The sequence below is a fragment of the Crinia signifera genome, chromosome 3 (assembly GCF_055691185.1).
Source record: "Crinia signifera chromosome 3, ASM5569118v1, whole genome shotgun sequence".
In the NCBI taxonomy this organism is placed as follows: Eukaryota; Metazoa; Chordata; class Amphibia; order Anura; family Myobatrachidae; genus Crinia; species Crinia signifera.
Window position 1 is genome coordinate 245,296,528 of NC_139219.1, and position 14,249 is coordinate 245,310,776.

The window sequence follows — 14,249 nt, forward strand, 5'->3', positions numbered from 1 at the left end:
AATAGCACTATATAAGTGTCCTCTGGTGTTAAGATAACATATGAGAGACTGACAACAGAGATATATAATTCTAGCACTTTAATTAAAAAAAGGAGGGGGGGGTGTATCAGACTAGGATTATGCACAATTAAATCTCATAATAACACCTGGACACGTGATTCAATACACTAATATAAACATGTATAAACGAGTAAAAATTGGGTCAAAATAGTCGATTTTTATCTCAAGGGATAAGGTAGATATTAGATACTGACCACCGCGTTTCATCCTGGGGACTTCATCAGGGGAAAGTACTGTAGGAGGAAAAGTACTCTCTGTTTTTGGGGGCACAACTTAATCAAAATGACTTTTTTAAAACTTAACTTTTAATTCTACAATGTGAAGAATACAATACACTTACAACACATATATATCAACAAACAGATACACAAAAAGATTTTTGAGTGATGTTTTAATTATATCATACACAACACATACTGCGGTGGTATGTGATATATGCTTTTACTTAACAAAGAAAGATATAATGTCACCACTCCTCTAGTTCATACGGTGACATTGGAACTGCTGACATGTATAAATGTACAGATACTAATGGGACGTTTCGCGTCAGTACTATTGGTACTGGTCCCCACTGGCTGATTAAATCTATGTTCATGTGTCAAAAATTCTCCTTGTAGGGAGTTCTCACTGTTGAGAAACGGATATATCGCGTGATACATTGGTTGACATAAGTTTTATTAGAAAGATCGGCAAGTGGGAGGGAAAGTTAATTGTTAATTTTGTTATCCAGCGTCAGGGAAATAAAGATATTATTGTATGGATGCCAAAATGATTTATATATATGACATAACTATAATACACCTAGGTTAAGGAGATTATATAATAAATAGGAATAAGACTGAAATTCTCAATTTATAGATATATATATACATAAGAGTTGATTAATATAACATAGGTTTGTGAGAACTCTCCGGAATAAAAGGTGCTTACTTGCAAATGTATGTTTAAAAATGAAAGGAGGACAGAGAGAAAGTATGACTGCACATACTATGCTTGGTATAACAGGAAAAATATTCTCTATAATTGCAACAAGTTTAAATCTAAAAAGTTACAAATTATTGTTGGTAGGGGAGAAGAGTATTGCATAATGTAATGAAGGAATGTGTATTTTTCTTAAATCTACAGTGAGTATGTGAAGAAAAATCAATTAAAAGTATTAGTATGTGAACAAGGAGGATAATATATAATGATAATTAAAGTGTAAGTGATTTGGTAGTAGTGTAATTATTCGATTGATAATGAAGGCTGCCTAGGCGTTGTGCAGCTCGGCGGGTATATGGTCCCTGTGTGATGTTGTACTGTCCCTGCTTATATTGTTACCTACCGGCTGCCGCAACGACCAGTGGCGCCGCTGATGGCTGCCTAGGCGCTGTGCAGCTCGGCGGGTATATGTTCCCTGTGTGGTACTGTACTGTCCCTGCTTATATTGCTACCTACCTGGCTGCTGCAACGACCAGTGGCGCCGCTGATGGCTGCCTAGGCGTTGTGCAGCTCGGCGGGTATATGTTCCCTGTGTGATGTTGTACTGTCCCTGCTTATATTGTTACCTACCGGCTGCCGCAACGACCAGTGGCGCCGCTGATGGCTGCCTAGGCGCTGTGCAGCTCGGCGGGTATATGTTCCCTGTGTGGTATTGTACTGTCCCTGCTTATATTGCTACCTACCGGCTGCTGCAACGACCAGTGGCGCCGCTGATGGCTGCCTAGGCGCTGTGCAGCTCGGCGGGCATGTGTTTACTGCATATAATGTCTCAATTTAATGTATGTAATGTCCCCCCCCCCCCTCCCCTCCCTGGTTGATCCTGCACTGTAAAATCCACAAAAAATTCCTAGTGTGCGCAAGCACACATGGCCAATAAAGTTGATTCTGATTCTGATTCTGATTCTGAAGTACTTAATGAGTTGTGGGTTATATTGAAGAGGGAGCACCTTTTCTTCATTCCAGCATCTTATTACATATATGGTGGAATCTATATATGTTTTTGCATATATAAACCTTTACAGATTAGTGCATCGGTATCCCTCCACTTTCCTATCCCTTTGCTCTCATCAAGGGGTAGGGGACAAGTAGGACCATGCTCATATTTATAGACTGCTGGGTAACAGAGTACTTAGGGCCTTACTCTGGTCTGTGCGGCCGGAGCCGAATATGCGGCCAGGACCGTGCGTCCTAAACCCCGCCTTCCGTACGGATCGCTCACTCCGTCCGAATGCGGTAAGCCGCTGACCGCACGGAGCACGAGTGGATTTCTCATGTATACACCTCCTCCATCTCTGGGAACCTCCCCCATCATTCGATGGTCACAGACCATTAAATGCAGGACCGAGTGGTCAGGCAGCTCCCGCGAGCTCAGACCACTCGGGCATTTCTCCGTGCAAAAGCAGGGATCTGGGCGGGCAGCTGACATCCGGCAATGTCATATGTCCGCCCCCTACACGTGCGTCACGGCCGCATAACCATACGTACGCCCAGCGTTTTCATGGGAACGCCCATGAAACGCGGGGCGTATACATATGTTAATGAGTCCAAACAGCCCTTCACGCCCCTCTCCTCCCCCTGTTCGTAGTGTAAACAATTCATGCGGAATTTGGACGTATGTCCCTTTCGCACATGCGCAGATATGCCTCTGCACATGCGCAAACACAAAACATCGGCGGAATGAACGCACGCGGACATATCCGCACCAACCAGAATAAGGGCCTTAGTGACATCACTTCATGTGTGTAAAGGTAGGATGGCAACAAAAAGCATATAAACTAATATGTACATGCAGCAGATATTGTGAGATTTGTGGAACTTCCTGAACCTGATCCTGAGGACGTCACTTCCACCCCGATTTCAGCATCCAATCCTGCTAATTGCAAAAGTATGGGGTACTTGACACAAATTTCAGGTCCTCGTTCTTTGTGGAATGCACATGGAATGCAGCCATAATTCCAGTTAGTATATTTCCGGTTATCCGACATTCAGTCTTTCTGCGGCAAACATTTGAAAAGCTTAAATTCCAGACAGTGAATATGAATATGAAGTTTCTAGAGCAATAGCAGGATTAAAGACAGGAAAGGCACCAGGCCCGGATGGTTTCTCAAATGATTATTATAAAATCCTTTCCACTAAAATTTGTGAACCACTCTCAAAATTATATAATTCCTTTTTAAAGGGGGAACCGCTTCCAAAATATTTTAATTCTGCAGTAATTAAAGTAATTCCCAAGGCTGGACGTAATCCAGAACTACCTAGCTCATACCGTCCAATTTCACTCTTAAATATTGATTACAAATTGTTTACAAAAATTATCTCAAATAGATTGTCAGATATAGTTCCGAGTATTTTGTGTGAAGATCAAACTGGCTTCATTAAAGGTCGTCAAGCAGTCAGCAATATTCGAAAGGTGCTGGCGGTTATACAGGGTCTGCAGTTTTCCGGCACTTCCAAAACAAATGTATTATTATCATTAGATGCAGAAAAGGCTTTTGACCTTATTACTTGGGATCATCTGTTAGAAACTTTACAAAGATTCGGAGCGCTGGAGGATTTTGTAGATTTAATCTCTAGAATATATCAGGATCCTCTCACACAAGTACTAGGAAATGACTTATTATCCCATCCATTTATTATAAGTTCAGGTACTCGCCAAGGGTGTCCTTTATCTCCCTTGCTTTTTGCACTCGCACTGGAACCACTAGCAATTTCCTTACGTAGTTTAAGAAATTTTAATGGTATATCGATAAAAAATGTTTCAGTTAAGCTTTCACTTTATGCAGATGATATGCTTTTATTTATTTCTAATCCGCTAATTTCAATCCCTGAAGTAATTTCAGAAATAGAATTATTTGGTTCCTTTGCGGGATATAAAATCAATGTTGCAAAATCTGAACTTTTACTATTGACAGGAGATGCCTCTACATTTTCGAACCACCTGATTTTAGCACGTTTTCCAATGGCTCGCTCGAGTATAAAATATTTAGGGATACATATCCCCTCTTCTCTATCAAATTTGTACTCATTAAATTTTGGTCCCATAATTTTGAAAATAGATAAGTTACTTGGAGATTGGGAGTCTCTTCCTCTCTCTCTCCTGGGAAGAGCTGAAGTGATTAGGGGTGTTGCCTTTCCTAAACTATCATATTTATTATTAACTCTACCTATACCTCTTTTGGGAAGAGACGCCCTTCGCATAACCAAATGCTTTAAAAAATTCCTATGGACAAGTAAGAGATCCAGAATTCCGTTCTCAAAGCTTCAGCTTCTCAGAGATGAGGGGGGATTGGGGATTCCTGATCCTATTCAATTTAGTAGAGCAGCAATGTTCAGATATATTACAGACTGGCTATGGGGCAGATCAGTGTTTACTAACTTCAGCCTGGAGCTCGCCACATTACATCCCTTTTCACCCGCTGCGCTCCTACATACACCGAGATATAGACTCCCCTTAGAGGTTAAAAGGAATATTTTATTCTGGCATACATATTTAACCTGGCGTTATTCACATGGAAAAATAAAGAGAAGTCCCGAGTCGTCTATACACAATACAATATGGGGTAACCCGTGCTTTCCTCCAGGCCTTGAAAACACACATTTTCTTATATGGAGAGACCGAGGTATTGCAGCCATTAGAGATGTTTTTGATCCTGGCGGAATAAATATATTGTCATTTTCAGAACTACAGTTGAAATATTTCATCCCTAATAGAGAATTTTTTTATGTATTTACAAGTCAGACACTTTATACAATCACAGATCTCGCCAATGTTAGATGTATCTGTTACAGATCCACTTCAGATTCTAATGGCACTCACTAAAAATTGCCCGTTCCATCTCAAATATTTTCGCACTACATTTAGAGTTTCTGAAGTTGACAAACAGTGGGGAAAAGTGACTTCTATGTGGAAAAGGGACATACCTTCTTTAGAATCAAGTGATAGTTTTCTTACTAATATTTCAAACATAAATAAGTATCTACATTCTGCCTCTCTACAGGAAACACATCTTAAATTTCTTCATAGAGCGTACATTGCGCCTAATCAGAGAGCGCATATGGTCCCAGAAGATTCTGGCTGTTGTCTTAAATGTAAAATATGCAAGGCGGATTTGTTTCATAATTTCTGGACATGCAACAAGGTCTCAAGATTTTGGCATAAAGTTGTAGAATATATAAATCAAACATTTGGGATTAAAGTCAGAAAGGAACCCAAAGCTTGTTTATTTCTTGACTTTGAAGATTGGTCCCTTGGCCCAGAGAAAAAAAGAATCACTTCGGTGATTTCTATTATTTTAGTTATAGCCAAAAAGCAAATCCTCATACACTGGATTAAAAAAAGTGCACCTTTATTATCTGCAGTTAAAAATATGCTACTTAGGATCTTGTATTTTGAACGAAGAGCCACCTTACCAGATGTGGAAGAAGGGGTGCGAAAATTTGCCAAGAAATGGGAAATTTTCATTCATAGTTTGGATAACGACATACAAACATTCATCTATAAACTGTTTGAAACGACTTCATGGTTTTCATTTAGACAATTAACATTTGCCCCTTAAGGAGACTCTACTCCTCTGTCCTTTATTTTTATTTTTTATGTTAATACTATATTGGCTTATATATATATATATAAAAAAAAAAAAAAAATATAGACCCTAAAGTTCTAAAAACTTTTAAAAACTCGTCTTGTCTTGTCATTCCCCCAACCTCATATCTCCTTCCCACTTTTTCCCCTTTTTCTATGTCTGATGTCATCTAGAAATGATAGTTAATATTTCTCTCTGTTTCTGAAATTAAACTTAAATATATTTGTTATATAGGAATAATACTTAAATATATTTGAATCTTCATTGTCAATTAATTGTACTCTTTCCTAATTTGTAATTAATGTGAAAAAAACAATAAATATGTTTCTCAAAAAAAAATAAAAAAAATTCCAGACAGTGTCTTTGTATTAGTGGGGACTTTGTAGGGCATGTTATTGGCTGGGTAATTATGTATACAGTCAGCTCCTATGTATAAAGAAACACAAAGGGGGAAATTTAATAGGATGAGAGATTCAGAAATGGAGAGATTTTAAAGCGGCAATCATTTACAGTGCAAAACCAGTTTGATTTTGCAGTGTAAATGATTGCCGCTTAAAAAAAAAAAGACGGGAGATTTCTTACGAAATCTCTCACTTTCTGAATCTCTCTCCTATTAAATTTCACCCATTGAGAGAATGTGCCCTCTAAAACTGACAGGAAAGGAAAGGTGCGCTAAATTAGATACTCTGCTGGCTGTGTAGTTAGCCCAAATAGAGAAGTCTCCCATCCTGGTACTTTCTAGGCCCACCACTGCTTAGCTTCTGAGATCAAATAAGTTTGGGTGTAACCTGTGTGGTTTGTATATAATTAATGATCAGGGGATGATTGAGAGAAAGTATAGGTGAAAAGAAGGCCAGTGCTTAAGGTGTGAGTAGCACCGAAACGGCCTGTCATCATATATATATGATGAATTAAGCAGTGGCACTCTTGTGAAAAAAAATCTTGTTAGCTTTTGAATACATCTATCTAGTTTTGAAATCACCTCATTTAAAATTAAAACCAGCTAAAGTTTCCATGATTATAAATAGCTATGTAATATAATGTATATAATGTAAAAGGAATAACAACACAACACTGTTTAGTCTAAGCCATCATTTTGTAAGCAATACAAATATTAATTCGTATTTACAACATATTTAAAGTGATTCATTATCACAATCAACTTTTTTGTAAATTTATTTGAAAATCGTTTTGTGCCAAAGACAAATCACATGGATTTTCTTTATTTTCAGTTGCCAGTAAGTCTGTTGCTTTTAAAGAATCAGAATCATGAGCACATGGACTTGGTGCGGCGTTGCTGTTGTTATTGCATGTAGAGGGTGACATCACTTCAGACGGCTGATCTGAGGTCACAGGAGCCGTGGATGACACAGAGCCAGGTAATGATAAGCTTGACATGTGAAACATGTTACCCAAGCAACAGCAGATCTAGGGAGAGAGAAAAGCAGATTAATAGAGGCTAGGAGGGTATATTTACTAAAGTGCGGTTTTTAGAAGTGGAGTGCCCATAACAACCAATCAGATTATAGCTATTATCTCATAGAAGGTGCTAGATTAATAAATTGAATCTGATTGGCTGCTATGGGTAACATCCTGCACTTTAGTAAGTATATCCTTAGTAGTCAAAGACATTCATGCATACATTACCATTATCATTATTCTCAATCTTTTGAGTTTGTAATTTGAAAGTATGGGGTAAATTTACTACATTCAACTACTTTTTTTGTTTAATAAATTCACCCCTATATGTAATTTGTAATCGATACATTTTTTATCAATTACAAAATTATATATATATATATATACAGGCTCGTGAGCAGCGGCACTCAGAAAAGAAATACAGGACACAGCAGGCAGTGTTTTAAACCGACGTTTCAAAGCCTGCAGGCTTTTTTTTATCAAGGTGCTGGTGAGAACGTTCTCACCAGCACCTTGATAAAAAAGCCTGCAAGCTTTGAAACGTCGGTTTAAAACACAGCTTGCTGTCCTGTATTTCTTTTCTGAGTGCCGCCGCCCCCCAAGCCCGTATTTTACAAAGTGGTGAGCATACACCACCTCTTTTTTGGAAGGCACCGGATCTATTGCATTAACCATTGAGCTGCGTAAAGCTTGGACATCCAGGAGTACCACCTGAAAAAAATTATATATATATATATATTTTATATATATTTAATGATGTAGAAAAGCTGGCACTCCCCTGCTACAATGCAGTTATTGTGTTCCGGTGCCCTTTGTTAAGCTTGTGTGGGCTGAAAATAGAGTTCGGATCGGTGGCACTTGGTACGACTTGGAGAAATGAGGTACTGGATTCCTATTACAGTTATCTATCGACGTTTCAAATGTTTATTACATTTTTCATAAGGATATATATATTATATATATATAAATAAAAAAATATATACACACACGCACATATTGATATATACAGTACATGCAGAGTATGTAGTGTATATACTGTAGTGCAATTCAGAGTTTAAAGTGGTCCAGGAAGTGGAACGCACGGGAGTATCAGGAGAACCATGGAACTACCAGGATCTGAGGAAGGGGGGAACATGGGATGTGGCTGCATCATCTATTGATGTGGGTGGTGGTTTTTCTGTTGGAATTACTGTGCAGGGCCATGGCGGAGGTTAAACTAGTTCCAGCAAACATTCCAACTCCGTAATACCCAGTGGTGTAACTACATTGTATGCGCCCCCCCGCCAATATTTTGGCAGCGCACCCCCCCCCCCAGCCGCCCATGCCCCCCCATGCATCCCCATGCCCCCCCATGCATTACCTCTCCCCGCAGCAGGGACCCACAAAAATATTCATCTGTGCAGTCCCGGCTCCCCTCCTGGCTTCTGCAATCAAAAACGGACCATCACAAAATGTCCGCCCCATACAGCAGACAGTTTCAGAGAACAGTCTGCTATATGGGGGCGGACATTATATGATGGTCCATCTCCATAGCATCAGTACAAGCCAGGAGGGGAGCCAGGACGAATATAATTAAATCTGCTGGTCTGTGGCGGCGGCATTACAATAGCCCTGCAGCCCTCCAGCTCCTGCACTTACACAGTGCCTCCCCGCGACTGCCGGGGCTGCCGTGCTATTGTTACACCACTGGTAATACCCCCCCTCCCCCCACACACACACACTTTAACCACTGGTGCAATTAATATATTGATTACTTGTACAATGTCTTCAAGTGTCTATTTGCACATTGTACCAATTAGCATATAAATACATCTGAGTTTCATAGTTTCATTAACATTGTGTACATATTTGTCAGGATTTGTTCCATAGTGTTATTGTTTGGGGTAAATCAGGGGTTCTCAAACTCAGTGGCCAGAACCCCACACAGTTCACGTTTTCAGGGTCACCGGGCAGGTACACAGGGGCATTCATCATACCTCCCAACAAACTGCTCTGTTTCTGGATTTCCTTCTAAATTTATGATTGCACTCATCTGTTTTAAACAGGTTAATTGATAACAATGGTGTTTCACCACAGGTGATGGTAATCTTAAATTAAGAGGGAAGTCCAGGAATAGAGCATTGTTTCCCTCCTGGAGAGGGTCATGTTGGGAGGTATGCATCCATTACTCATTGGCACACTAAAAGATCCACAGGTGGAGCTAATTATTTCAGTTGTGATTATGGGGCAGATTTATTAAGCTCAGTGAAGTGATAAAGTGTCTGGTTTTCATCACCGGCCAATGAGCTCCTAACTGTGAAGTTACAGGCTTGGTTTGAAAAATAACAGGTAGGAGCTGATTGGCCAGTGATAAAGACCAGACACTTTATCACTTCATTGAGCTTAATAAATCTGCCCCTATGTGAGGAGGCCTGGAAAACATGCATTGTGTGGGGTCCTGAAGACTGAGTTTGATAACCCATTGTGTAAATTGTAGACACTATAGAATGTTTGCTACTAACAGATTTATATCTGAGTATTACATCTAGATTCTGAATGTGGAGTGTATTTGGCATGAGTTAATAGGAAACATATTAAAAAAAGCTGGATATTCTGTGTCTGTATTCTGTGCGTGCAATGTGGCTACACCTCGGGAGGCTAAGCAAAGTAATTACAGTGAGATCTGGGATTCAGACTGCATGACAGGGAGATTCCAGAATGTGAAAAATGCCGCCTCAGAAACCAGTTAATACAAAGTGAAAACTGTAGGAGGGAAAAAAGTGTAAATACATTACAATTAAATACATTACAATTATTCGGCAAACAATGTAATGCCATATTGCCTACCTTCAGGGCAGCCGAGAGGTATGTCGGCCCTTTAAAACTTTGGGACATGGCCTAATTAAGGGAGGCATGGCCTCCCACGATTAGGCCATGACCCCAAAATGTTGAGGGGGTAGTGTTATTTTCTCCCCTTCCTCAGAAGCAGCAGCAGCACACACACACAGCTATAGATGTGTGCTGCTGCTGCCCGGGAGGGACAGAGGGGGAAGGGGGGGTTAGACCAGGGCCCATGCCAGGCCCCTCCAGCAAGCCCGGGCCCGGGTAATTAGTACCCGCTCCCCCCCCCCCCCTCTCGGCAGCCCTGCCTACCTTTCCTGAATGGCCGGGGGAGGCTCCCGAAAATCCTGTGACCCTCCCAGCCCCCTGGAAAGGTGTTCTAACACTGGCAAACGAAGCTCCCTGGGGAGGGGCTGGGCTTAAATAATGCATAATTTAGCCCTGCTCCTCCTCATAGACCTGCGAATGGTGGCATTTGCAGGGCTTGATGCGTCAGCCTCCATCCTAGCCCCAAAGTGCAGATCAGCATTTTTTCTACAGGTATCTTCCTGCCAATGTCTGCCCCCAAAACTCACTACTCCCCCCTTCCCGCAGGTGAGAGCGGCTGTTCTCCCAGGCTTCTGCAATCTGGAACCAAGGAGGATGTAGCGGTGCTCTCTCCCCCCCCCCTCCCTTGATCTATTCATTATCTGCCTCTGACACTGTCTCTCGCTCTCCCTCCCTGACCCTGCCTCTGTCTCTCTCACCCTGGCCTGTATGCTACCTGCTTGGAATAGAAGAAACAACTTAGTTTTCACCTAGTTTACGTTGCCTTCCTTACCCAGCATATAAACAACAGATCCTCCATCCACTAATTATGGAACAAAGGAAGACAAGGTGGCACTCCTCTGACTTTTTAAATAGAAAAATGTATAAAACAGTGCATCAAGACATCTTACACCATTATAGCAGTCAACATTTCAAGACTAATCAGCCAGGACAGATGACTGGTGTTAAACGTGCAGGGTGGGTTACAGTGCAGAACATACTGGAGAATGTATACATACAGTAGTGTTCTCCTGTATACTCCTGCACCTGTATATTCTCACCGTGCTTGCGTGGGTTTCCTTCGCATACTCTGGTTTCCTCCCACAAACCAACCAAACCAAAAATATACTGGTAGGTTAATTAGCTCCCAGCAAAATTAACCCTAGAATGTCTGTGTGTGTCACAGTTGCCTACCCTCCTGCAATCTGCAGGAGACTCCCTGAAATAACAGCAATATCCCTCTCTCCCTCATTAGTCTAGCAATCTCCCTCATTTCACCTAGCCCACATTACACTGTTACATTTTGGGTGAAAAAAGGAATGAGAGATAGATACATTTACATTGAATCATCAGCAACATTTCCCAGCACTTTACCAAGTATAGTAGCTCTTACTAACTGCTTTTGGGCTCATCTAAATTCGGTTCTAAGTCATTTTAAAAGATTCCTCTCAGATGTAGCAGTACACACCTACGCTTCTAGGTGCCACGTTTGCAATCCCTTTTAACAATATCTCCATATATGGAACTAGACACGCCCTTTAAGTGGAGCATGACATGTCCCCTCAAAGATGCACTTTGCAAAATTCTACTACCAACTATAATCTCCCTGAAACTAGTTTTTAAAAGTGGTCAAGTATGGTGTGTGTGTGTACATGTGGCAGGGAATATAGATAGTAAGCTCCACTGGGGCATGGACTGATGTGAATGTTCAAATATTCTCTGTAAAGCGCTGCGTAATATGTGTGCGCTATATAAATAACTGGTAATAAATAATAAAATAATCCAAAGAGGCAGATGGAAATATAGTCTTAAGGTGCTGGAAATGGGCGTTTCATTCATTGAACATTTGAACACCCACATGTACACAAGTCTAGGAATTTATATCTGCATTAGCATAATGACACAGATGTGACTGCAGCAAAAGACTCAGCTGTGAATTAGGGCGCTATTCTAGTTCACTCTTTCTGACAAAGGGCCAGATTCTCTAAGCTTCAAAAGTGATAAAATGGAGAGTGATAAACAGCCAGCCAATCAGCTCCTACCTGTCATGTCACAGACTGTGTTTGAAAAATGTGAGACAGGAGCTGATTGGCTGGCTGTTTATCACTCTCCATTTTATCACTTTTGAAGCTTAGAGAATCTGGCCCAAAATCCTTCTTAGGTGAACAAAACCATGTGCACTGCAGGTGGGGCAGATGTTACTTGTGAAGAGAGAATTAGATTTGGGTGGGGTTTTACTTCAAAGTGAGATCTATATTGCAGTGTAAAAATAAAGCAGCCAGTATTTACCCTGCACAGAAACTAAATAGCTCACCCAAATCTAATTCTCTCTGCACATTTTACATCTGCCCCCCTGCAGTGCACATGGTTTTGTCCATCTAAGAAGGATTTTGTCAGAAAGAGTGAACTAGAATAAGGCCCTTAGCCCCTTAAATTTACCTGTGATCGGATTTTGAGTGCAGGTCCAAGCTTCAACCCCAGAGTGTCCAATAGGTGGTCTTCCGTGAGTAAAGGTAGGGTTAATCCATCAATATCATGGTCTTTAAAAACCTAGAATGAAAATATGTAACATAGTTGTGGGCTCTTTCTGAAGTTTTTTATGGGAATAAAAATGGTCAGGTAAGTGGTTAAGGGTGAGATGTACCAAGCCCTGAAAAGTGATACAATGGGGAGTGATAAACCACCAGCCAATCAGCTCCTTACTGACTTTTTTCAAACCCAGCCTGTAACAAGTCATTTAGCTGCTGATTGACTGATGGTTTATCGCTTTCCATTTTATCACTTTTCAAGCTTAGTACATCTGGCCCTAACAGAGTATTTGGAACCTCTCTGAATGTCTAATACTGTAGCATGGGGATGATTTATATAGAGAAATCTTGTAGTTTCAAGTGGTGATATTTGGTTATATAGAAAGAAAAGAGGGGGTTTAGTTACTAATACCGTGTTCTCACTGCGAGTGAGAAATACACGGCTTTTCCTCGGCATTTGACTGTCGCGCTGGACCCCCGTTCTCACTGCAAGGCAAATTCCCGGGTGAAGAAGTTCTACCCGGGAATTTGCCTTTTAACACGGGCTTTTCGGCAGTGTGAACGGGACGACCCATGTCTGCATACCCGGATCTCAGACACGGGTAAAAAGAAGGGTTTTACCCTTGTCTGAGATCCGGGTATGCAACCCGTTCACACTGCCAAAAATCCTGTGTTAAAAGGAAAATTCCCGGGTCTACATGCTAGACCCGGGAATTTGGCTGCAGTGAGAACGGGGTATTAGATGGGAGTTCTATTGAAGAAGGGATGTCGCAATGGGCAACCAATCAGATTCTATCTATTCTCTTCTAAAAGGTGCTAAATAAATAAGTAGATTCTGATTGGTTGCCCATAACATACCATCTTCAATAGAACTCAGATCTTAGTAAATAAACACCAAGGTTGGAAACAAGTAGGGTTTATTGTGGGTTTATTGCATATCTGAATTTTTATTTCATTTAATGGCTAATAGCAAATGTATATGATATCTTTTGTGCTACCAATTCACATGTATTTTACTAAACAAAGCTATGAAAAAGCATGCGATAAACCCCAGTGAGTGTAAGTTCTTATTCTAAAAAAAAATATTAGGATTGAGTTAAAGACAATTGTTAAAAATAATGTGAAATCCCTCGTTCTACACAACTATATATAAAATGTTCAGGCTTTAGTCTTCAGTGTGGTTTTAACTCAAACAGCATCAGCTACATTCATATTTCTTAGCAAGTCATACAATGACTGATGCTACGGCCTACCAATCATTGCAATCATTTCTGTTACCTATGAGAAACAATTATCCAAAGAACAGGAATATTGCAAAAGTAATACACTAGCAAGTGTGTTCAATTAGTTGCACGTAAGGCTAATTGCTGCTCTGGTCCAATGCAACTAACATGCATGCAGGGCTGCCAAGAGAATTATTCTCCCATATATATATATATATATGTATACATACACACACATCAATCAATCATAGATAGTATCCAGGGGCAGATCCAGGAAAAAATGACAGGGGGTGGGGACCACAATTAATAAAGGGCAGGTCTCTAGAAAAGGGTGTATGGCCTATTAAAACATGGTTGTGGCCTCAAAAGGGAATGTTGTACCCAGTGGCGCAAGTAGAAATGATCTGCTAGTGGTACTATAAGTGCGCCAAAATTGGGTGTGGCCATGTGTCAAGATTGGGCATGGTCATATGAAACTAGACGAGACTACATGACAATAGGGGCATGGCCACATTATGCACTGTCATGTGCAGTTAAGCTGCCTGAGGCTGAGCTACTATTTATAACTCAAACTCACCAACGGCGATTCTCCAGACCAATCCAGGAGA

General features: G+C 40.7%; 1 protein-coding gene across 1 annotated transcript in view; it reads right to left on the reverse strand.

Moving 5' to 3' along the window:
- Nucleotides 1-6,706: 6,706 nt before the first annotated feature.
- SAMD7 (sterile alpha motif domain containing 7) overlaps nucleotides 6,707-14,249 on the reverse strand; it is a 61,429-nt gene continuing 53,886 nt past the window's right edge. Inside the window, exons 8-9 of the mRNA XM_083174748.1 lie at nucleotides 12,330-12,440; nucleotides 6,707-7,052 (exon numbers count right to left, since the gene is read on the reverse strand). Of these exons, the coding sequence (XP_083030874.1) occupies nucleotides 6,783-7,052; nucleotides 12,330-12,440 (381 nt within the window). The 3' untranslated portion in view covers nucleotides 6,707-6,782. The remainder of the gene's footprint in view (nucleotides 7,053-12,329; nucleotides 12,441-14,249) is intronic.